The sequence below is a fragment of the Camponotus floridanus genome, unplaced genomic scaffold (genome assembly GCF_003227725.1).
Source record: "Camponotus floridanus strain SB8 unplaced genomic scaffold, Cflo_v7.5 scaffold4, whole genome shotgun sequence".
NCBI lineage: Eukaryota > Metazoa > Arthropoda > Insecta > Hymenoptera > Formicidae > Camponotus > Camponotus floridanus.
In genome coordinates this window covers 2,854,123-2,879,728 of record NW_020229547.1, presented here as the reverse complement: position 1 = coordinate 2,879,728, position 25,606 = coordinate 2,854,123, and the positions used below count along the sequence as shown (strand labels likewise).

The window sequence follows — 25,606 nt, the reverse complement described above, 5'->3', positions numbered from 1 at the left end:
GGTAGGCTTGACGGCGCTTGCGTTTGCAACAGTTGCCAGAAGGTAAAACGGCCTCGTATTGGCCGATGAGATCGTAACCAAGAACTCGCAACCCCTCGTAACCACGCCCATTTCATCCCCTTTTCGTAACACGTGACTATTATATGCATATATATGTAGATACGCGTATACCGTAAATTAAGTTGGCGTTGCCGTTTTTGCGATAAATGGAAAGTGAAAATCAATTAACGGCAATTGCCGCTATAACAGATCGTTTATTTAAAGTGTTTATTTAAAGTCCCCCCCTCGAATCGTGATTAGACTAATAATTTGTAGTCTGAGTATCTTTTTTGGGGGGGTGAAAACTTATGGAGAGGCACAAGATAAATATAGAATTTTTTAAATTTCTAAATTTCTTTTAATCTCTTTTGGTCTCTAAAATTGTCTCTAAAATAAAAGATTTTCTAAATAATTTTATTGTCTCAAATATCCATGTAACAAAAAGGTATTGGCGATTCTGCTTTAAAAGAAGAGAGAGGAGAGGGAGAGAAGAAAGAAGATTAATAAATTAATAAATTAATAATAAATTATATAATTAATAATGAACTTTCAAAATTAAAAGACTTAATAATAAACTGTGCGAGAGAGAAATAAATTCCCATCAATCTCCAGTACAAAAAACAGTAGAAGTACGGACGAAAGGGGGAATTGCGTGAACGATCCAACCGATGCCGAGACGCGAGTACTTAAGTAAGGGGTTTATAAGCATATAGGCAACGCGCGGGAACAGAGAGCGGGCGGGTGGGGGGCAGGGGGGGTCTTCTCCGAACTGGCGATCCCGCAGGACGCGAGCTTACGCACACGTTATACGTTATGTATGGATCTCTCCGCGCGGACGGTGTTCTGTGTTTGAAGGCTTGCGGATAATATATCGCCCGTTTCGGCGGAGAGTGCTTTTTAGCTTTGACCGTTTCACATCCGGCGACGGACCGGACCGGACTCGATCCGATCCGATCCGATCCCACCGACCGATCGCCCTGTGCCGGCCTCTATTGCGCCGTAATATCGCACCCGCTCGCACATCTATATCTCTACGCGTCCGTCACTTTTTTTTTGTTCCCCGCAGAATCCTGACCACCACTCCACCGACGAATTCCGGGAAAAGAAGGGCAGGGGTGGAGGGAGGGGGTGGGTGGTGGCGGCGGCGGTGGAGAGCTTTAAAAAATGAGCCGGGACATTATTTCTGCTCGCCCCCCTTCTCCCTCGCCGACTCTTCTCGCGCAGACTGACCGATCCAGTCGCGCTCGATCCCTTCCTCCTCCCTCTCACCCCTTTCTTCCTCCCCCTTCTCCCCTCTTATCCTCCCTTACGTCGTTTCCGCCGGCGCAGCTTGCAATGTGCCGCATCAGCGAATGTGCAAAAATGAAGAGAGAGAAGAAGAATTCGCGGGCGACGGTGGGTGATGGGATTCGACGGAGTAGAGCGGAACGCGAGGTGGCAGGGGAGACGGAGACGGGGAGGGAGAAAGGGTGAGGAGAAAGGGAGGAGGGAGGAAGAATTATATATCTTTCTCGCATGTCTCCCTCGTCTGTCCGTTCGGTCGTTTCGGTTCGGATATGGATATGCGCCCGATGGCGGATATATCGGGAGAGAGAGTCAGGGAGAGCCATTTTCAATTCAATCTGTTAAAAGCACGTCAAAAAGTCATACGGTATTTCACCGGCGCGGTAGATCGCGGCGATGGGATCGCGCGAGCTTCGTCCTGACTTCGATAGCGCCGGTGTTAGGTAAATTTCATTAATTTAACAATTATAGAGAATTACCAGTAACTATGGCAAATTTAATCAACTTTATACGCGTACAAAATATATAACATATATATTTATAATATAATTATAAAAAAATATATATAATTAAAATAATATACCTACTTGTTGCATAATAAAATAATACAATAAAAATTTATTTCTTTTTATTATATTTCAATATAATATTTCAAAAATAATTTTAAAAATTTTATTTATGTAAACTGTCCGGTGAGGATGGTTATTTTGATAAAATTTATTACACTAATCATCTATTTGGTAATTACGTATAATTATCGATAATTATGCATAATAATCAATTAATCTTATTAACAGTAACATATATAGCAGATAAATGCATCAATATACATACGATGATGTTGTACAAAGATAACGAACGAATCCAATCGTTTTAACAATCGCCGAAAAAACTGAGACTCTTTAACGAAAATCTTCTCTTTAAAGAGATTTTATATTTGAGAAACTCACTGAAATCTCTTTTAATTAAAAATTTTTTAATTAAATTAAATTAATTTTCGTTAAATTAAATTTCGAGTCGAGAAAGTATTTGTATTTGTTAGGTTCATTTTAATATAATATATTTAATATACTTATATAATATAATATAATATATTTAATATACTTGTACTTACATTCTCTATAATTAGTAGATGATTGACATGATAAATTTGATCAAAATAATCAACTTCACCGAAAATTTCACATGAAATTTATAAAATTTAAATTATAATTATATATTTTATTTTTCAAATATTGTATTAAAATATAATGGAAAGAAGTATTTATATTATCATTGCATACACAACACCATTCATTCTTATATTCTGGACAATAATCGTATATATTTGTCTTTCGTAATTGAAATCTTACAGTGAACACCCTCTGTTTGCAATCCATTTTAAAATTATGTGAATTGAATTTTGAATTAGCACTTGTGTGAGCTAATGAAATAAATCTACGTTAACAATCATTATCATTTTATCGTTCTTGCGTAACAGGTGTATTGGGTTCACGTGGAATTTCGGACAATTTTCCGATCGACTAAATCTCTCGGATTATCGTATTCATTGAGCAAACAGTTACATTGCAATTCGGTGCACGAGGAAGAAGAAAATCGAAGCGCCTCTTACCTTTCGATTTCTACCTGCGGCTCTTACGCGACGATTATAATCTAATCTCGATTATCCGATCGCGACGCTCTTTATTCGATCGCTGGCCCAGTCTAGTGTCGCGGGGTCAACACGACGTTTGCAAACATCGTAACGCGATATTGCCGCGATCTCGATCTCGATCGCCCTATTTACCTAAGGGTAGCAAGTACATAGCCTCCGGGGAAAATCTCGAGTGCGTGTGGGCGCAACAATACTCCGCCACACTCGAAGATCAAAGATAAATCGGATACTCTCGGAAACGTTTGCTTTTCTTCTTTTTGAGAGAGCAAGAATCAAAGACCGTGGGAGAAATCGCGATAAATCTTGCCTTCCGCATTTCCAAGTGTCAAAGAGAGCCTACCACAGGTGATACTCAAGATAATTTTTGCGCGTAAATACATCTTTACAGACGTGTAATAATCGTCGAATTATGGTGACTCCTAAAAGCGCGTGATAATTTTTTTTCTACGAGCTTGCACTTTTTAACGTTGATATTATCGCGAATTTAATCTGAAGAAAACGATCGTGAATTCCGATAGAGGCGCGATGTTTTTAATCCGCTTCGTCTGATGGTTTCTCCAGATTTTGCGTTTCGGGCTTGTACGAGGAGTACCGCGATACTTTAAAAGCGGGCATGTATTGGCGTACCTATTGGTTTATCGATCTCCCCATCGGTGCGTACATTCGCATTGAGTGGCCGATGTGCGAGAGTAAAAAAGGTCCGTGTCTGCGCTGTATATATCGAATCACGTCAACGAATACGTTCGAAATACTTTTTATTATTGCTCAAATTTTGCACGCCGTCAAATGAAAAATGCCTTTGCGGACGTCATCGAAAAAAAAGCGACTCCCTCCCCCCCCCCCTCGGTCGCGATTGTATTTATTACGCACCCTCTCGTGTGTGACATTCTCGATGACGCTCGCGTGTATTATTCAATTCTATCGATTGCTAAATTACAATGTGGATAATCTGATGGAGTGGAGATTGCGCGTGACGCGCATATGACATCGCGATAAATAACATGTGTATTCTCCCATAATAATTAATTGCATTCGCCCGAAAAAGGGCGTATGGAAAATGCATTAAAACGTGAAATTGCGTTTTTGTACTTTCCACCTTTCAACTTTATTGTCGAAGAACCAGTTTTGCAAATTATGCCTCGATGTATGTATGTAAACCTGTCTCTGCCTAGGAGAGGGAACTGCCACTTTATTACTTGTACGCCCCTTTTAGGACGGACCCCCTCAATTTGTACATTCATAAACAAATATATCGGAGTACTTATTCGAGATAACCGACACCGACCAATTGTTACTTTCTTAGAGGCACATTAGAAACGAGAGAGCGGGACTTCCATGCTACTTCTACATTACATATATCACGTGTAACGTAAGTTAGGTTTGGCAGGGAAGGTAGGTAGGTAGGTAGGCAGAGGCAGAAACGTAGAGAGATACGGGGATCCAAATCATAATGCGCACAATGCTTTTATTCTATTCTCATTGCGGGGTAAATAACATCTGTACATTAGATCACTATAAAATCGACCGCCATTGGTGAAACGACAATGGGGCCCCTGCTCCTTCCTCTCCCCTGTCCCACCCTGTCCCATTCAAATCTCATTGTACAATATGATTCAAAAAAGGTTCGTCACGATGACGGTGTTGGTTGCGGTTTATAGACCGTATCCAGCGAGAGAGAGCTAAGGGGTGGAGGCGGGAGGGAAGGCGGAACAGGAGGGCGGGAGGGGGAGAGAAAGAGAGAGAGAGAGCAGTCGACTACAGATCGAGCGACAGTGCGCTCACGGGGACGAAAGGAGGAAAGGGAGGAAAAAAAGAAAAGGTAGGAAAAGAAAGAAAAAGGACACGTTTCTCGAGAGGGAGCGAAACGCGAAAGGCGTGCGTGGTTAAGAACAGTCGGCCGAAACAAAAGGCGGAGCGTGGAGAAACGTCTGAGCATCGCTCCGCATTGTGTTTTATGCCGGAACGGGTTTTAAATAAAAGAGTAATGTGTTTGTCCGTTGCCACCACCATTACCATCTCGCCACCACCGCCACCACCATCGCTACTACTACCACTATCGTCGCGCACAGTCGCTATCGCTATCACCAACATCGCCGGAAGATACACACGATCGACGCACACTTACACCCTCTCCGATCTCGAGGGGGTGAGCGGGCGAGAAGGTAGATAGGTAGGTGGATACGCGGCTAGGTATGTCCCTCTTTCACTCGACGATAGATATAAACTCTTAACATCTCCGTTTGGTACAGCACGGGCCTGCCAATCGGCGGCAAACGGGGGCGTGGTCGCGTCCCAGCGAGGCCTCGCGTTTGGCCGAGGCCCCGGGGTGGAACACTGTGGCACAGTGTTTTATTTCGCGTTCACGTGGAACGTGGAGGGGACCGTTAGTTTCTGCCCTATCCTTCCCCCGGGGGTTTCCGTCTCTCGCTCCTCTCTCCCTCTCCCCCGCTTCTCTCTCTTCCGCTCTCTTCCTCGCGTGTCCCTCCCTCCCCCTCCCCGGCGATGAGAGAGCGGCCGTCGCCGTCGCCGCCACCGCCGCCAACTGCGGCCCCCTTGTGAGCTCCCACTTTGCTGCCGCCACCGCCGATACCGCCGCGCTACCGCCTCTCTGTCTATCCGCGCGCGCTACCTGAATCGACTCACCCGGGATGCTGCAATTGTTGACAATACCGGCGAGCGAGAGGGAGTGAGAGGGGGCGAGAGTATGTCGCGGGGTTCCGCGCGATTCCGCATTTCGGCCCCCGACAGCCGAACAAGCCGGGTGCCGTTCTCCGCGTGACACACCGTAACGGCCGTCGTAGGAAAGCCTCGCGGAAGTGCGGGCGCGTGCGCGCGTTAACCGGGAAGTATCTGCCTACGTCGCTCTTGCCGCGAGCGGTAAGCGTCGAATTTCGCGATGTCCCGACGATGGTGCGCCTAGGAACCGTCGGGTCGTCACGCGATCGTGGGACATAGTGTTGAGCGGTATCGATTCCGCGCCGCCGCGAGCGAATACGCGGCAGAGAGGAGGTCGGTTGGAGAGCGCGAGAGATCGCGCCCGGGGAAAAGCCTCAGAATCGTCCTCTCGGGCATGGGGGCGAGCGTCGTCGAGTACGCGGCTTCGCGCCCGGTCAGGATCGTCCGCGGCGCGCGGTGATCGCGTCATCATCGTCATTTTCATCGTCATCGTCATCGTCATCATCGTCGTCGTCGTCGTCGTCGTCGTCGTCATCATCATCATCATCATCATCGTCGTCGTCGGAGATATACCCGGCGTCGCGAGTGCCGTTAACGTCAAGGAGCAGCGGACGACATGTCGCTTCCCCGCGGCGTCGGCCTCGGCGTCGACGTGGGTCAACTGATGCAGCACCAGCAGCAGCAACAGCAGCATCACGTGCTACCGGCCGCGTTCTTCCTGCGCGCCAGTGCCGAGAGATATCAGCGGACCCCCAAGTGCGCGCGCTGTCGTAATCACGGAGTCGTGTCCGCGCTTAAGGGGCACAAACGTTATTGCCGATGGCGGGATTGCGTGTGTGCCAAGTGCACCCTCATCGCCGAGAGGCAACGCGTCATGGCTGCTCAGGTAAGATCCTGGGGAAGCCGTCCGACGTTCGCGTGCCGCGAATCTGTCATTATTTCGAGCCTCGGCCGGGGAGGGATTTGTTTGCAAAGCATCTCGGAACTTCTTGTCTGCTCTCCTTAAGGATTACTGTGTCCCCCAATAATTTTAGGAATCATCAATGGGATTTTACTTGTGACTAGAGAAAAATCATCGGTGTATAAAGTGTGGGATATGGCTTCGATGAGGGTTGAAGTTTGGATAAATACAAGAAAGAGACTATCATTATTGAGAATAAATATAAGAAACTTAGCCTTAGATGTTCGTAGCAAATTTAAATTCATCGGGATTATTTGTAGTTTTAGAGTAAAATATTAGAAAAGTGTGATTGTCAACAAAAAATACAAAGATACATTCCTTGACTTGTAATTCTATTAGAATTCTATATCTATTTAATGATTTGCTGCTATAATTTCTGCAAAAATGTGTTAAAAGGTATAAATTATAAAATATATATAATATTGTATGTATATGTTGAGATAAAATATCTCACTAAAGAATCAATGTCAATTAATATAATATTAATATATTATTATTTTACATTAATATAATATTATTCATGTCAAGAGAGGTTTCAAGATTATACTATAATTATACCATAATGACAACGAATGGATAAATAGAATTGCAGAATTAATTAAATTATCAATTACAAATGAAACGAAATTTGTGAATCACAATTTACCACTACTAAATTTTAATAATATTCTATTATATTTTTTCTAGAGTATAAGAGAAAATTGATGACTTTATTTTCTCTATTTCTTCTCTAGTTTAATTTTTTAAATTTTATATATATGTATAATATTATATATGTTATGTTTATATTTTTGTTTATTGAAACAACTTTATTTGAAAGCTGCCATTGAGACAGTTTTCATACAAATTTAGCACAAGCGCGGATCGCGTTAGGGTAGCTCATTGATCAGATAAAATTACCAGCTCATGTAACGTTTCAGGGTCGTAATACTATACATGCACCCGAGATTTCATTTCATGCTCCCTCGATACGATCGACTTATATTCGTCTCGGTTCGTTTTCATTCCAAGTCTCGACATTCTATTTCTGCAAACTCCGAATTTTTTTTATACCTCTCGGTTAACAAAATGATCAATATACACAATTGATTGTGATCCGTGAACAAACTTGTAATGCACGATATAAAAATGCTATAGCACGAAATTTAACTAATCGCGTTTGCAATTACGAGATTCCCAAGTAATATAATATTGCAAAGCGTATTCTCTAGAAGTGTGGAATGTTTTAATTACACGATATTAAATGAAATCAGTGTGCGAGAGACTATTCATCCTTCTAACCAGGGACTTGGTCTCCTCTTCTAGCAGCTGGTAGTAGTTCGCCAAGAACGAGAACGAGACTGACATTTTACGAAATCGACTCCGATTGTCGACGCCAGATAAGTCGCGAGATTCTAGAAGTGAACAGAGATGGGGGGCGACATAACTCATACTCATCTCCCTCAACAGTGGAGCGAAAATCTTTCATCAAAGGAGAATTTCGGGAGAAAAGATCAACTCCCCCTTCCCATACAATTGAAAATAAATCAAACAATCGAACAAATTTCACTCTACCATCTTTCACAATTCTCACAAGCTACGAACGAATTGTTTCAGGTCGCGCTCAGACGGCAGCAGGCCCAGGAGGAGAGCGAGGCGCGCGAGCTGGGCCTGCAATTGCAATACAATACCGGCAGCTGCACCACCGCTCCGGTTCTACCGGCGGCCGCCGGCGCGACGCCAGCTGGTAGCCCGCCCCCGCACCCGGCGCACGTAGCGAGTCCGGCGGGCCTCGGGATACCCGCGGCGGCCGCGGCCGCCGCCGCCGCCGCCGCCGTGCACATCCAGACGCAGCTTCAGCATCAACCGGCCGAGTGCGGCCTTTTGCCGAGGAAGAGGTCCACCCAGGACGAGTACCGGCAGCCCAAGGTCGAGAAGAGCGACCCCGTCGTCGGTAAGCGAACTCCCCCCTTCCTTATTATTACTTCCTAATTGCACCCTCAACATTTTCCTTGTAACTATAAAGAAGAGAAGCGTGCGACTTTCGATGTAAATTTCCGCGGGCGGAAATGCTCGTTGGAAAGGGGCTCGAGACCGCAGGAAGAGAAAGTTGACGTATCGCTATTTAGCGAGAGCGCAATAAAACCGCGGGCGTGTAATCGACGGCACGCGACCAAGAAGCGGGAGCGCATGTGCGTTCGGCACACGCGCGTGACTTGCGGACGGAGTGCCCATTAGGAGTATGCGTACCACGCCTTTAAGTAGGCCAAGTGGCCCGGCCGGGGCCCGTAATGTTGTTAAGTAAATAATGGCCGCGAGCTCGCGGGCCCTTATTATACCACTCGAAGCGGAAGTCGTACTCGTTAGTGGCGGCCTTTAATTCTCCACGCTCGACCCTTCCTCGCGGAAGGGCTTCTTTTCCACGGCTCATTCTCACCCCATACGACCCAAGTGGAATGCACACGCGACCCGGCTTAAGCCCTCTCGTTTCTCTGATAAATGCACCTTGCCATCTCGGCATCTTTGCGCGTGCGATTCGGCAAAATCGCTAGCTTGTGATCGATATACTCGGGGAAGAAAATGTATCTTGTTTTTAACATAAATTCAGAGCCGAATATCTACGTCTTTGAACACTCATTTCGCGTCGGCACTTTGCTTGCTCCTCGTTAAACAGATAATTTAACGTTAAATGCGCAACGAGAGAGGGAATGTCCATGTTTGGAGTATCTACTTGAAAGTCGGTTTTTTTTTTATTTCGACCAGTATCACTTTATAACAATGCAGTTGCAATCGATTATCGGTTTGCAACGACCACTTTGTGTAGCACTTTTGTATCGTTCGCAATTGCATTTTATTTGTTATTTCTGGCGGTGACGTCCGGCAAAAGATTACCCTTCGTTGCGCGCTCTCGTATCGCGAATAGTTGCGATTGATAAAATCTACCTGTATCGTGACACATCTCGTTACACGCATGTCCATTCGGCTCGCGCTTGCAACAAAAGTGTGCGGAACAATCCATTCAACTGCTCATGTATATTGCGTTTTATTGGCTACATCTATCTTTTTCCAAGCAAAAGCGCTTTTGACCTTTTTTTTGGATTCTCTTGGACAGATTCTGAGAAAAATGAGAGGATAAACATATTTTAAATAAATTATTAATGATGAGAGTAAAGAAATGAACTGATAAAAATTCAATTTAATATGTAACAAAAACATTATTAGATCTTTACTTTAGAAAAATTTGCCTTTATATACGCGCGCGCATACGATTTTATTATTGTACGGAATTTTTATTTTATCCGAGCTTTCTGCGATATATTCCTGATTGCATCGTTTAGAGAGAAAAAAGGAAAAGAGACAAAGAAAGCACTAGGTTTGATAAATGCAGGCAAATCCGAAGTGTACAAAAAAAGGCAAACGATGTCGACAAAGAATATCAGAAGCGAGCATTTTCTTCAAGATGAAGGTGCTTCTTAATAGAACACGGATTTTGTCGCCGATAGGAAAATAGAAAACATTGCGAGGAAGAAGCTTTTTAAAAATAGAAATAATTAAAAATTAATTGAAAGTAAAAAATTATTTCTTTTTCGTATTCGTCAATGGATGAATTCGCAAATTCATAAATCTGTCAAGTTTAATATATGTGATATCGATAAACCTATAAATTTATATCTACAAATTTTCAATAATAATCAATGAAAATAGATTTCCAAAAACTGCATAGGTTTATTTGTCATTTTAGAAAGTTTCGAATTACTATCTAAGCTATAAGTATCTTATTATAATATTATTATTATTATTTATTGGAAATTTATCTTAATTTATCATTGTTGATATCAAATACATCGAGTCATGAATTTAACTTTTGCTAAAACACAACCTGTTTGAAGAGAATTGATAGAAAAAATAAAGACTTATCACACTCTAGATTGCGCTAATAAAATTAACTTTTCGCGTCGTAATAACTTTCTATTATTACAATCTATTGTTACAAAATTATTCCCCCTATTTGTTCGTTCGTCTAATTCCACTGAAAATTTAATCATCAAGATCAGTATCGTTAAAGAGACAGTAAAAGACGCAAGGAACGATGAACACACTGTCGACCAGGACGAGGAAAACCCTCGGGAGCACCTGGTTTCAATTACGATTCCAAGTGTACCTGCCTGCCCGACGTCTTTGCGGGATGAGGGAGAGAATGTAAGATGTCTCTCCGACCGATCTTCGAAACAGAGTGCTTACAGTAGTATATAGACGAGCCGGGGAGAGTCTCCGGTCGAGAAGTTTAGCAGTAATTGAATTTCTCGGGCCAGTGCCTTCGACCGCGGGGGATTCTGGGTTGGTCGGTAGTTTACGCACCCACACACAACCATACGTTCCTCTCTCTCTCTCTCTCTCTCTCTCCCTTTCTGGGTAGGTCGGAGAGATCACGAGGTTGCCCCTGCTGCCAAGTGGGTGGGTGGCACTCTCGGTGGCAGAGAGAAACTCGACGAGCCCCCATTATATCGCGAACGGGGAAAGAGATATCCACCTCTTTATACTTAATGTTAAGGGAACGGACACTCGCGCGAGTTGGCAAAAAAGGAGGAAAAAAAGGGATCTCCCTTTCTTCGAACGCGCGGAAAAAACTTTCGACGAGAAACGACGCTGGGGGGGACTCGGTGGTTTCTTTATTCCGTTATTCTTTTTTCGCGGGTTAACGCTACTTGTTCGTTTTGATCATTTTTATCGCCATTACGATATGGCGGAAAACCGTGGAATGTCATTAATTCTCTTTGTTCAGAGATATTTCCGCGATTCAAACGGAGCGTATTTATCTGACAGAACTTACTCGTTTTGAAAATTTATAATGATTGTCTGAAACGATTTGACGCGTTATTATAAATACTAATTTAATTAAATTGATGATTTATTAATAATTAGAATGGTAAGAATAGATAATAAGAATAGTCTCGTGTATTTTTTAATCATAATACATGCATCTTTTATATTTCTAATATTTGTCACGATTTCGAAGATTTCTTATTCATATTCTCTGATTGATTATTTAACTTGTTCAAAAATTATAAAACATTTATCTTTTAATATTCTAATTAGACTCCCTTGGATAAATAATAAACAATATTTGACAATTTTGGTTTTCGCTTTGCACATCATACAATGTCCGTAATAATTGATCGCGGATTGCGAGTGTTATTCATGCTGGATCGTATCAACTGATATTTATGAGAGATTAGATTGTACGAGACGTAGATTTCGCGTAGCAAAGGGCGAAACGCCGCGCGGCAATCATTATGTCGAAAAGGATGTAGGATGTAGAGAGAGAGATTTGGTCTTTCCGCTGAAATTCTCTCCGTGTGAAGGAGCAGGGAGGATATGTACCGCGTCTTTGTAGAAATACGCGCGATGACACACACGCACGCGACGGGCGCCTTTTGTACGTACGTGTGCGACACACCCTTTATCCCGTAAGGATCACTTGGTCGCTCCGTCTACCGGGGACCATTATCCGGCAGTTTCTCCGGTAAAGGAGAGAAAGAGAGAGAGGGAGATAGAGATAGAAGCTTCTTCGAGTGTCCAAGAAACTTTGTGAAAGACCAGTTCGCTTCCGTTCTTCGTCCTTCGCGGCTGCGGAGGACACCAGGAAATTATTTTGTTCCCGCTGTAATACGCTCCCCTTGGATCGTCCGCACCCGCACCTCGCGCGAATTCACGCGGCCTGGAATAAGCGACGCAAGAAAGATTCCGATCGCATGACTGGATTTTTCTCAGAGACATCGCAAGCCCCACCTGTCTGTCCGCATTTTCGAATTTTAATCGAGATAAATTTCAAAACGGAATTATTTTCGAAAAAGTCGAATTAGTCTGTCACAAGAATATAACGACCTTCTATTTGCATATGAATGTCATTAATCATACGAGCAATTTTTATACATAAATTGAAAGTAGTGATTAAAAATTATAAAATTAAATTATAAAATTAATTATAAAATAATTATAAAATTAAATTTAAAAAAATACATAATAAAATCTTTCGTTTTTGTTAATACAAAATGAGTTAAAATTTGATTAAATCAATTATAATCTTGCTCAATTGTAAGAGTATTTAATTAAAGAGTAAAATACAGTAAAAAGATCGTATATTAATAACGGCGAGAGCCGGTGCCGTTAATCGATCACGCATTACATCAGCTTGTGGTACACCGAGGTACATAGCGTGCAGGAGAGAGAGAACTCGGCAAGACAAACACACATCGGATTTAAGTAATCAAATCCGAAGCCGGATAAGGCAGGATCGCGGCACGCTCTCGCACGGCTACTTATGCTCTTACGACGTGCCTGGCAACATTGTTTGCAAAGAGTCAGCGGGACTTCGGGGAACACAAACGCGGACAGATAGGTAAGGCCTGGCCCGACCTTACCTATTTGCATAGGTGTACCCGCTCTTCGGGGTCGAATGCATGTACACGTGCAACGCCGCCGAAGGAGCACGTCTCTAAGAGTGTTTGAACAAAACTTCTGCCAGCGTTCTCCGACTACGCGTTTCTCCCCCCTTGCCCCTCTCCCTCGCCTCCCTCGTTCCCCGTCTGCGCGATTCCCCTAGGATCTTGCGGGCCTTGGCAGCTCGATCTCTGTTGATCGATACGAGATCCGCGGGAATGTCGCTAAATACCATCTTGCAAAGATGTGATTTCAATGCCGGTAACTCGGCGTGAATGCAAAGCGAGTAAGAGAGCAGATCCTCTTCACATACAAAATGCTATGGAGATGCGTTGCGAACGGCTGTGAAGTTGTTGCTCGGCGTTTTGAAATGTTTGAAAATTTGGTACGAAGATGCCGAGGGGAGGAAAAAGGATCTCGAGACTATTGTAACAATATGTACAGATAATCGAACGTGTCCTCTTTGACAGCAACCTGCTGAATTAAATTCTCTTTACATATTTCCTCGTGAATTTTTTACCCTTTAATTCAGTCTTCTAAAAAAACGCGCGCTCGAAATTTTGGGAAGTATTATCATGTCACGCGTACATCCACGGTTGACTCGATGCAACCTAGTTTCGACGAAGAAGAAGTTAAAATCATCTTCAGAAGCCGTATCAACCCTCTTCAAAAGTAAAAGAGCGGTGGAGAAATCAGACACTTAACGACGGTAGAGGCTTCGCTCTCTTCTGCTACACAAGGGACCATTTGATCCAGTCGACTTAATTAATTTGACAGAGGAACGTACGTTCAAGTGTCCGATCGTTGTACAAAAGCATTTACATATTTTTCGTTTAGTATTGAACGATACTGAATATGTAAATATACTAAATATAATATTACATCTTCAGTAAAAGGAGATCTTAATGGAGATTTTACAACGATATTTTTTCCAATAATAATTTTAAAGAAAAATTTACATGGTGAAAAAATAAAAGAATAATGTCATTCTTAATCGAATGATATTCAGAAAATGATATAAATACAACTCACCGGAGTAGATGCAAGACGAAACTTTCCCGACACGCGACAACATGGCGGTCTGCCTCGTGTACGCAACGCATTGGCGAGCATCCAGCCGAGCGTGAAAGCCATCGTTGTAGAACCGGCACGGCGGGTAGGAAGGAAAAACTAACGATCACGTTATATTCCTCGGGAAAGAAATAAAAAGAAGCGAGACGCGGCGCGCGGAAGGACGAGCTCTCGAAGGAACCCCTGTAGGGAAGGGGGAAATGGAAGCGCGACAGGACGAGGAGGGCGAATCGCACCCCCTTCCTCCCGCCGAGGAAGCCGTTGGAGAGAGAGAGAGAGAGAGAGAGTCGAGGTCTCTGGCAAACGTTTACGAGGCATAAACGCCAAAACAAAAGGCGGCTGGGCGCGAAACAATTAAAAACGTTACGCCCGATCGCTCTCCAACGTTCTCCTCTCCTGCCCTCGGTTTTTTCTCTCCGTCTCTCTCTTTCCCTCGGCTCTCACCCTATCCATCATACACCCCGTGGTGTACACACAACCATCTCGTATTCACCCCTTTCACCGCGGCACACAACGAAAACACAGGGATGTTGTAAAGCGTAGCTCCCACGCACACACACACACACATACATTCAGACACGCGACCGCATACACACGCGTGTACATACATGTATACAGGCAGGAAATAAAAGGGAATCGCGACGATTTAATGACTGATCGGGCTGTTGCTCGCTGTTGCTGTCGCTGCAATCTGAAGGGCTCTTCCTCCCCCGCCCTTTTCGTTCCTACTTTCTCTCTCTCTCTCTCTCTCTCTCTCTCTCTCTTCCTCTCTCTCTTTCTCTTTCTCTTGGTGTGCCTGATAAGGAACTTGCCTTTTCTTCGAGCTTTCGCACCGGCCTCCCGAGTCAATTGCGTCATTTACGGCAGATCGGGCGCTGCTATTTTCCGGGAGTATCGATACGTAATAATGAGAGTCTTTTCTCGTTGCTCAGATTCCGTTTCCGGGCTCGAGCTGCTGCTGCTGCTGCAACGCGTATATATCACGATACCCTACTGGCTGTGCAATTCTCTCTTTCCTTTTTGACTTTAAGGTGCTTTCTTTCTTTCAAGCCACGCTGTTTCATAAATTTAATTGGAATCTCGTATAAAGACACATGATCGACTTTCAAATTAATTATTTTTGGATTCTCTATTCCGGGTTTTATTAGCCAAATTTATATATTATATATATTTGTTTATTATATATTATATTTATTATATATTTGTCATGTAGGTAAATAAATAAATGACAGAAAAGATTCTTGTTCTTGAATTAATATTATGATCTGGACTGTGAAATTTTTTATATGATGAAGACAGATTTCGAATTATTATACAAATTTTCAGCTATATTTTCCTCACATAATTTGTCTTGCATACACATATATAACTTTAAGATTCGCCTTCCAAAATTTTTTTTTAGATTATTCGACTCAAACGCATCTCTTTGTATGTATATAAATTTTAATGCTTGCTCGATAAATATTAAATCGCTAGCAGGATTTCAGTTTATAATAGGACAACTTTCGGCGTAAATTATCTCCAGCTGTAATTTAATAGACCCCTTCCCGAAATTAACATCATTTACAAAGGCCGTTTGTCAATCGCATGCGCGGTCAAAGAAAGAGAAAGCGTTTCCGAGTTTCGCGTACACACTCCAGTTACTTTACGGTCTTACGAACAATAGAAACTGATAATTCACTCAGTCACCATCTCCCTCGCATAATCTCGGGGGTCTAGAACTGGCAAACTCGAAATTCATGCCGCTACAGGGTTACGTACGGGGAGGAAAAGTGATAGGAGATGGAGGGCTAACTAAAAATTCAAATAAGATTCTCGTAACATGTACATGCATAATTGCGATCGAATACATCGATACTTTTTAATAAAAAAATATAGTTAATTTTTAAAAAATAATCCTATTCCAATATATCTCTGAAAACTTTTAGTTTGCTTTCTTTGTAAATAAAAACTGGATATCTCATACAATTTCTGATTTCTCTACAAAAGGAGATAAATTTTTTTTATATATAAGAAAATATTAATCTCCAAATCACAAGATAAAGATAATTTTATGTCTGCGTATAATAATCATACGGTTATTTTTTATTTACTTTTTCTATTTCCTATTAATAATTATTTGCAATAATCGTCATGGAAATAGATTTTTGGAATTAATAATTAATGTGACAAAAAATAAAATATTTGTATTGAGAAAATATTAAAAATAACAAAAAAAAAGAAATGTCGCAGAATTAAAATACTATCACTATTTTCGAAATACAAAATAAAAAATTCACCAAAAAATTTAGAAGAATTATCGATCTCAAAACAACGTATGAGATGAATAAATTAACAGTCGGATAACGCATAAAGGGCTCTTCTATCATATCATAAATAGCTAAATAACGATGCCCATACAATACATGTTCCGTTTCCTCGACAAGCGATTTTATATAGCGCTCCAAAGTGGAATTACTGTAGAGGTATCCTTAGCAGGAATCTTGAATCGTCTTGCCCAGGAGCAAGGAGACGGGTTTGTATCCAGGAACGCGAGCGAGCGCGCGGGCTCGTTTCGCCTAAGCCTAATTTATAGGGATGTTTCGTGTCCTCCACAGTTGCCCCGCCAGGCTCTGTGTCCTATTACTCCTATTCTCTATTATGCGCCGCCGGCGCCGCCGTAGGCCGGCGGGAGCCTCTCCCGATATCTATGTGCCATTCTAAATTATTCGGTATTGTCCTCGCATGATTCCATTGTCCGCGTCTGTCTCCACCGTGCGCTGATACGCCACGCTGCCGCAGGTTAGGGCGTAGACCTACAACAACACCCGGCCGCCACCGCGCCGGGTTGTGTGAGCGTGTATCTGCTTCGAGTGCGCGTCTTGTCATCGCGTCGGTCAAGAGAGAGATCCGCGCTCTCGTATGTACATCGTCGAACATGTCTAATTAATCGCCGCCACCGATCTCGCCGCCGCACTGTAAGAATGTGCGGGACCTGTCGGTGACGGCTGCGTGATCGGTGATCGTAAATGATGTAATCGCCGCTCCTACGCAAGAGGCTACTGTGTTTAACTGTGTTTAACGCCAGGCTAGATGAGTTTTCTAGACGTCAGCTTGTCGCTTTCAAGCGACAGCCTCCGATGATCGAAGAGATGCACGAGTTTTAGTGACAGTTATATAATGACAATTAGCGTTAAATATGTCAGTTTGCGAGGAATAAAAATTGATGTTTAGCTTCTGATATTGTCATTCTTGTTATTTTCCAGCAACAAGTAGCTTTCGCAATTTTGACGGGTGCAGGAGAAGAATCTCGTTTCGTTTATATTTCAAAGATAAATACATGATGAAAGCGATATTTTTATTTGACGAAAGACTTGATTGGCCAACGACATTTCTCGATATTTACCGCCGCTATTCGATTTAACGTCGACGTTTCTTCGTCAAGTCGTGGATGAGTACGTATCTGCGCTGGCGCTTCTCTCTCCTTCACGGCGCGAAACGAGTTTTATTAACTTCCCCGCGTCTCAAAATACACGCTAGGTACATATATATATACCCGGTTGCCCTGCGTCGAAAGACACACCCGAGAGTTAGTCTCTTATTCGCGCGCGCGCGCGCGCGCGTGTGTGTGTGTGCTTGGGACGGGAGAGATTACAATAAATTGCACACGCACCCTTCTCGAAATTCAAGACAAGCACCGGGAGAGAAAGGGAAGAAGGAGGGGAAAGAAAGAGATTCCTGTTCGCGATACTGTGTTCTCTATTGCCGTCGCGTTGCTTCGCCTCGCCCAGAAGGGCGTTTTTTCCACGACTCGTGTTCTCGTTTTTCTCGTCTCTTCCGCCATTGATTAGACTCGAGGGCACTTTCGAGAAGGACACTGAGACATATCGCGCTAGATATTTCCTCCGCGATTTCTCCTCCTCCACGAATACATTTGACATATTTTGCAATTCAGGAACTGGTATACATATTTCCGATGTTTTTGAATAGTAAATAGGGAGGAAAACGGCGAGAACTCTCGAGTTACTCCGATACGACGTCTCTAAAAGTACACGCCAAATAACTCTTTTCAAGTTGCGCTTAAAGGGTCGGGCATAAATCGCCGGTAATTTCGCTGTCATTGTGAACCATGATACAGGATCGTAACAGTGTTTGCACCGGGCGTCACCTGAGACACCCTGTGTACATTCGAGGAACGCAGCACGGACACTTGACACCCTCAAGGACCCGGTAGACGTGCACTTCGTTACGCCGCCACCGGGACTTTACGAAGGTTACGGATAGGGATATATGAATTTTTTTTTCAGCCTCGCGCATGAGAGCGTCGGGTGGCACGCACGAAGGGAGCCGGAGGGGTTGGATTCTACCGGGGGAGGTACCGGTGGAAGGTCTCTCCGCGAGAGAATGATATTTTAATAACCGCCGGTAATATCTACCGGCGATTTTCTCTTTCCCGGTGCTCGCGTATCGGTGTGCGCGACACTTACACAAACGCTTCGTGGCATGTCGGAAGGGGAGGAGGGGGGGGTTTAAGAGTCCTCTCTCGCCAGCAGCTACATTAACATCGGCCCTCGATATTGCATTCCTTTCCTTTGACGTCGGCCGGATGTCAATTACTAATGTTATTATCTGGATGCCGGAAGGGCGAGGGATAGGGGGGGGGGGAGAAGCTGTATCCTGCTGCGGAATTTTTCCCCTCGAGAGGAACCCGTTCGCGCTCGATATTATCTCGTTTCATTCAACGCTGACAAATCGACGGATCGCGAATGGATTGAAGGTTGATTGGCGGTTGACAATTAATGAAAATAATGCATATTGTGAACGCATTTAAGTCAAGTAGCGCAGCGTGGAATTTTGCCAGCGGAGAGGAGGGAACGTTGACGATATCCGTGGAGGTATTATGATTGTACTCTCCGGTTAGAAACTCCGGGGCAAATGGAAACGAGATTAAAATGTATGCCGTAAGAAGGATTAAATAATTGCTACTACCAATCGATAAATCGCATCGTATTCATCGGACCTGTATCGCGTCGAGGAACGTAATTCACCGTACGATAGAAATCGCTAAAGAGTCCCGTGTACTCGAACGGCACGAGCGAAGGGGTGCTCGAGTAAGAGGGAGGGTCGATTAGGAAGAGGGCGGCAGGAGGGACGAAGAGGGAAGGGAGAGACGAAAGCTGAAGGCGCTCCTCTAGCTACATATTTCCCCGCGGTCTCTATCAATCTCTCCCTTGCTAATAATGGTTAAACTTTTTAACGAGCGGTCAGATACTTGCACCCTCTCACCAGGCAAGGGATTCTTTCACGCATTTCACCGACGGCCGTGTGTACACGAATGCTACAACTCGAGGCGTGCCCTCGAGAAGTGCGTTTCGTGCCCTGCTTTGCTTTTCGAATAAAGCGCCGGAAGGACGTGCCCCTCTTTATGTTTCCGTCAATTTATTATTCTTCAATAATCTCGATTGATAAAAACAGAGGGAAAATCGCGATAACCTCGGATTCTCTCGTTAAAAAAAAAAGGTTGAAGATGTATACCGTGAGAGACGATGCTGTTATATTTTGCAGGATCGAAGCGATCCAGAGTCTCCGAGAGCACGACGGCAACGATCCTGTCGACCAGCGATATCAACGAGGACGATCGTGATTCCGACTCTGGTGGCGAGCTGCGAGTCGATCATTCATTAGGTATTGCTAAGATCACTATTACACACACACATTTTTTTTGAGAATTACATGTTTTATCTGATTCTTTTCTTTAATCGGAAATAATTTTATACATCCTTGTCTCTCTAGACAGAGCCAAACAAATATAAAAAATTATTTCTTTATTCATATAATAGGCAAAAATGTAAAAATTAAATTTTAAATACTTATCATATTAAAGAAAAAAAATATATATAACGTATTATATTGATATATAAAATATATTAATATATTATATAATATATTTCTGATATGTATATAATATAAATAACATATTGTACTATTGTATATTATATATAATATTATAATATATAAGAAATAATATGTTATATTATCGTATATTGCAACATTATAGTCTTAATGTTTCATTACTTAATCATTTCTTTGCATCCAATTACTCCTCTTTACAACTGACTTTTTTACAACTTCTCTCGTTTTCTCACACGTCAATGTAAACTGTCGAGTTCCCCGCATGAAGTTCTCCTGCGAAGTGACGAATGTTACAGTGGTACCGACTTCGTCGGGGATACCAGAGTCCGGCGAGGCGACGCTGAGGAAGCGCACCAGCAGTCTCAATGACTCCGAGGATGGTAGCCCCGAACCGGGCTCGCAGAGTCCGACGCACACGCCGCCGTTGACACCGGCCTTGACGCCGCAAAGGGAGGACACACCGGCGCCGGAAAACCTCAGCTTACGCAAGAGCGACAGCCCCCCGCAGCAGACGCACCAGACGTCCCTACAACCGGTGGATCTGGTACAACCTAGGCCCAGTCCCCCGCTTCCTCCGTTAGCTGTAAGTTTTACTTACGATCCTTTACCGAGCGTGTGCATCTCTATCGATTCTCTTAATTGATCATTAAAGTAATATTTTAGCTTTGTAATTGGAATTAATGATACATCAAGAAAAGTAAAAGACGCATCAAGTTTCTTCATTGCGAATAAGATTCTCTTCTCACACAGTGATTACTTTCTGGAAAAATATGAAGAATCTGGATTTTTCAAGGATTTCTTTTGTATCTGGAAAGATTAGGGAATTCTCGAATTTTATTGGGATACGAGAAATTTTCTCAAAAATTCTCTCTTTAATAATTTTATTCTTATATTGTAAATAGCCGACAAGTTCAGTGAAAATTATGCACATTTGCAATACATAAAATATATATATCTATCTCTCCATTTATATATATTCAATGTCTCAACAAAATATTGAACATGCAATGCATATTTTTTATTATATACTTATTTATATACTATATTATAACTTTCAGTGATGAAAGAAAGAAAATGTGTTTGCAAGTAAAAAATGTTTATCTTGGAAATGTATTCATTTCTTTCTTTCGGTATATTTACAAATCTAGCACTTGAAATCCAAGTGTTTTTTCTCTGCATGCGTGTAAATTATTATAAAACGCATGCAATAAAAAAATATATTTTAGAAAGTCGCGTCAAAAGACCTTTAAAGTATTCTCTTTATTTGCAATTTCAATAAAAATATTCTAAAATTTTCAGAGAATTTTTTTACAAGATTTCAATAGACATTCTGATAAATCTTTCTCTCTCTCTTAAAATCGTTATCATGAAACTGCAATATTCTTTTTATCTTAAATTGGAACAAAAATATCCTGGAATTCTCAGAGAATTTTTTTTAAGATTTCAATAGACACCCTGATAGATTTCTCTCTCTCTTTCTCTCTCTCTCGAAATCATCATCACGAATTTTTTTTAAGATTTCAATAGACACCCTGATAGATTTCTCTCTCTCTCGAAATCATCATCATGAAAGGAATGAATAAGGTTTCTTTTTGTTAAAAAAAATGGTAGTATATTTATTCACATCGCGATGTAGCGTCAAAGGGGGAAGGCAGGAGGTTTTTCTTTCGCCTTTGTACAGGCGAAGCCGCGAGATCCGATTCAATTTAGCGAGCGACAATTTATAAACTCGTTCTCGCGATTGCAGGCCGCAGCGACGGTGCACTTTCCTCCGTACGCGCCTCTCTACGGACCGACGGCGAGCCCGTTGGCGTATTGCACGCCGGCTCTGTATCAGCATCAGCATCACCATCACATACCCGAGCCGCGAGAGATTCAGATGCAGATGCAGATGCAGAATCTCCAGCAGACCTGCGGATTGCAATTACAACAACAGCAACAGCAACAACAGCAGCAGCAGCAACGTTCGCCGGTGGACGTCCTGCTGAGAGTATTCCCAGGAAGACGTCGCGCCGACGTCGAAGCGCTTCTCCATCGATGCAAAGGTAGGATCTTCTTTTGGAGCTCCTCCGAAAAATTTTTACAATCTTACCCAGCACAAAAGTTTGTTTCGGAAACGTTACATCGACGACGAACCCATGATTGATTATTAAATGCATGTAATCCTTTCCAATTCTTGGAGAAGACTTGTATCTAAAATCAAATTTACATTCTCATAATTTTTTGCGAGAATATAACTGTATTTAATTATCCGAAAAACCGCAATGTGTTGGACGATTTTGTTAAACGAGAACGTGTTCGTTATTTTATTTCTCACCTTTAGCAAAACCTCGTCTTTCTTTTAAATTATAAATTAACTTTGACACGCGAGCATATATTCAAGTAAAAATTATGAGATTCTAACGTCACTTGAGCGATTCTCTGTTCGCGACGAAATTATCATTTAATTTCGATAATATATAAGGAATAATAACGATAATTGATAGTGAAAAATACAAAAGAGACTCTGCCTTGTCGGCAGGCGACGTGGTGTCCGCTATGGAGGTGCTGGTCTGCGAGGACAGCCTGCAGCCCAAGTCGGCGTTCTCGCCGCTGGCGGGCGCCCTGGCGTCGGCCGCCGCGGCGTCCGCCGCCTCCGTCTCGGCGTACGCGAGCCGCGCCGCTTACTGCACCACCCCGATACCGTCGACGCGGCACCGCTTCCTGGCCGCGCCGTACACCGGCACCGGCTACCTGCCCACCGTCATCAAGCCGCCTAACCAGAGCCTGCACGCCAACGGCACCGCCGGTGATGCCTACCGGGAGACCAGTCCCGACGACGCCAGCGACAAGACCAGCTACTCCGAGTGACCGGACGAAAGCCATGCCGCCGTCTGGTCGTATCCCTCGATCGTCCCATAACGGACGACGACGCGTGTTCCTGCCGGATAACGATGGCTGCCCGATGAGGGAGGCTTCGACGTGGTCCGGTCTCTGTGCGTTCATCCAAGTATGAGCGAGAGATTATTTCAAATCCTATAATCGCGACGACAATAATGCGCGATCGTGAAGGTTTCACGTTCGATCGGAAATTATACACTGGCGGAATCGACAATCCTTCTATCGAGAAAGCAACTGCTCGGAATAATCGATCGGCGAAAGACTCTGAATATTCCGAGGATAATGCCCCTGTAATTTCTGAATACGCGGAACAGAATATATCTACGAGGCAAGACGGAGATTCTTTTCCGATCCCTTGGACTGGACATCGTTTTTAATCATCTTTACACGGAGGATAAATTTAGTGACTGACCGTCCTTTCGCTAGCAGGAATATACGTAATTTCGATCGTTAGCAAAATATGTGTCGCGGAGAGAAGTTCTAACTCCGAAAGGAAGATTATGACTTCGAGAGAGTCAGATAAGTTGTCGTCTCGAGAAGAAACTCCAGGATCGAAAAATCGGATCCACTTCACTTATCGACGCTTGCGGGCAACATGTAAATCCAATGACAGTCGCAATGAAGCTGTTCCAGTAGACAATAAATGAACAAAGATCGTCGCTTCTTGCATCTTTGCAAGGGCGTCGAGGACTTAGCGAGGGTGTCTGACAATCCGTTTTAATATTCATACACGTATACATCTCTACTGCTGCGGAAAATATGTCCGGATTAATCAGATATCTCTGCGTTAAAAGAAAAATCGCATCGATGACGCGAGAAAAGAAGCGCCATCGGAAGATGAAAGGATCCGCAGCCGCGATTCGTCTTCAGAGTATACTTTATACATGTGTAGATAAAGACTAATATAGACAGAGATATGTGTGTGTGTATGTAGGTAACAAGTTCTCGACGACTATATCAGCCAAACGAGGAGGGAGGTGAGTCTGTAAATACAAGTCTATATAGCTAATTCTATCTTGCATTAATCTCGAGATTTGCCGGAGTATGTTAAACGCGTAATATACATATAAGTGTTTGCCTGTAAGTAAATAACGCCTGCAAGATATTTAGATTTTAGCCGCTAGCGGACCGGAAGCATCGTTTTACCGTAGTTACCACAAATGACATGTTACTCGAAAAAATGTATAGACCGAAGATACATCCAATAAATAAGATAATTGATACTCCATATCGATCGTCTATTCATCGCGTCCCATTTTTCTCGATCCAATTAAATCAATTTTTCATATACAGATCATTTTGATTTCGTAACTTGAAGAATAATGGCTATAAATGTGGATGTATATACGAAAAATTTTTCGATAAACGACGCTAATTTATCTCACCTCTCATTAATTTCTACTCGAATATGAATACTTAATGTCGAATTTTTTTACATTTTATCTCTCTCCGACAATATATGATTAATAATTTAAAACTATTTGCATAATTGTATTTAAAAATAATCCTTACGCATCAGCTAACTAATCCTTGACAATATACTTGTCAAAGGTTTTGTAATTCATATTATAAATGATACATCCTCTCCAATGGAAAACGTAATTCGTTACGGCAGAAGGAGATGCGAAACACGTGTCTTTTTTCCAGATGCGAGAGATAAAGAGCGTGGACTGATTTTACGAAAGACAGGTCTTCCGGCTGAGTGAAAATTTCACAGCGACCTTCGATCAACGAAAGGAAAAGGTATCGGATGACGAGCGCCGTTTGCAGGTGAAGAAATGGGATATGCGACGTCGTTGAATTCCCGAAATCGTTTCATGGTCGATCGATCTCAAATCGCGCTACGCCGTTTCCAATAAATCGATCTCGGTCAATGTGCGAGTAGTCAATTTTGCCGCTCAATTTACGCGGATACAGTCGCAGAGGATGCGTCATAAAATTTCCCACACTCGCATATGTCCTCCTCGATGTAAATTGACGAATTTTTAGATCTCCATTTCAAATTTTATATTTCCATTTTAAATTGTACATAATAATCTTTTTCCAATTCAAAAAAGTTATTATAAATTATAGTATAAAATAATTCTTTAAACAAATTTTTCAACAATATTTCGAAATACATGCAATAAGGTCATTCGCAAAACAATAAAATATTCTATATATACACATACACATACATACATACATATATAAATAATTAATTTTATTAAATAATATAAATATCGAATATGCTATAAAAGGTAATATTTAATACGTGTATATTAATCAGTAATTAATTAAAAGTCACTAAAAATTCGAAAAATGTCGCATACTTTTGAAAGTAATATGACATCATGATATTATACAGAACAGGATTCGTAATCATATATTATTCATGTAAAAATAAAATTACAAAAATTAAATTAATTAACAAGAGATTCATTATATGATTATTATATATTTCTCAAAATGATTTTTGCATCAATAAAACTGTGCAATCAGCGTTTCATTAGAATCGTGTCAAGCTTATTTTATCTAAATTTTTCGTATTTTTTTCTTTTTGGAATAACACACAAATTTTTCAAAAGAATTATTTATTGTTATACATTCTGGCACAGTATTAAACATCTTTTCGTTTTGTAATTGCAAATTCTCAATATATCGTGATGTCGTGAATTAATGACAGGCATTCTGACGCTTTTCGAAATTTTCTTATTTTTATATTGTTATGATAATTTTATGGCATTAAT

General features: G+C 42.2%; 1 protein-coding gene across 1 annotated transcript; it reads left to right on the top strand.

Annotated features, from left to right (window-relative positions):
- Positions 1–5,725: 5,725 nt before the first annotated feature.
- LOC105251835 (doublesex- and mab-3-related transcription factor A2) lies at positions 5,726–24,098 on the top strand. The gene is made up of 6 exons (XM_025411550.1): positions 5,726–6,539; positions 8,211–8,547; positions 19,650–19,769; positions 20,294–20,580; positions 21,745–22,042; positions 22,519–24,098. The coding sequence occupies exons 1-6, from the start codon at positions 6,270–6,272 to the stop codon at positions 22,845–22,847; spliced, it is 1,641 nt and encodes a 546-aa protein (XP_025267335.1). The 5' UTR covers positions 5,726–6,269; the 3' UTR covers positions 22,848–24,098.
- The last annotated feature ends 1,508 nt before the right edge of the window (positions 24,099–25,606 follow it).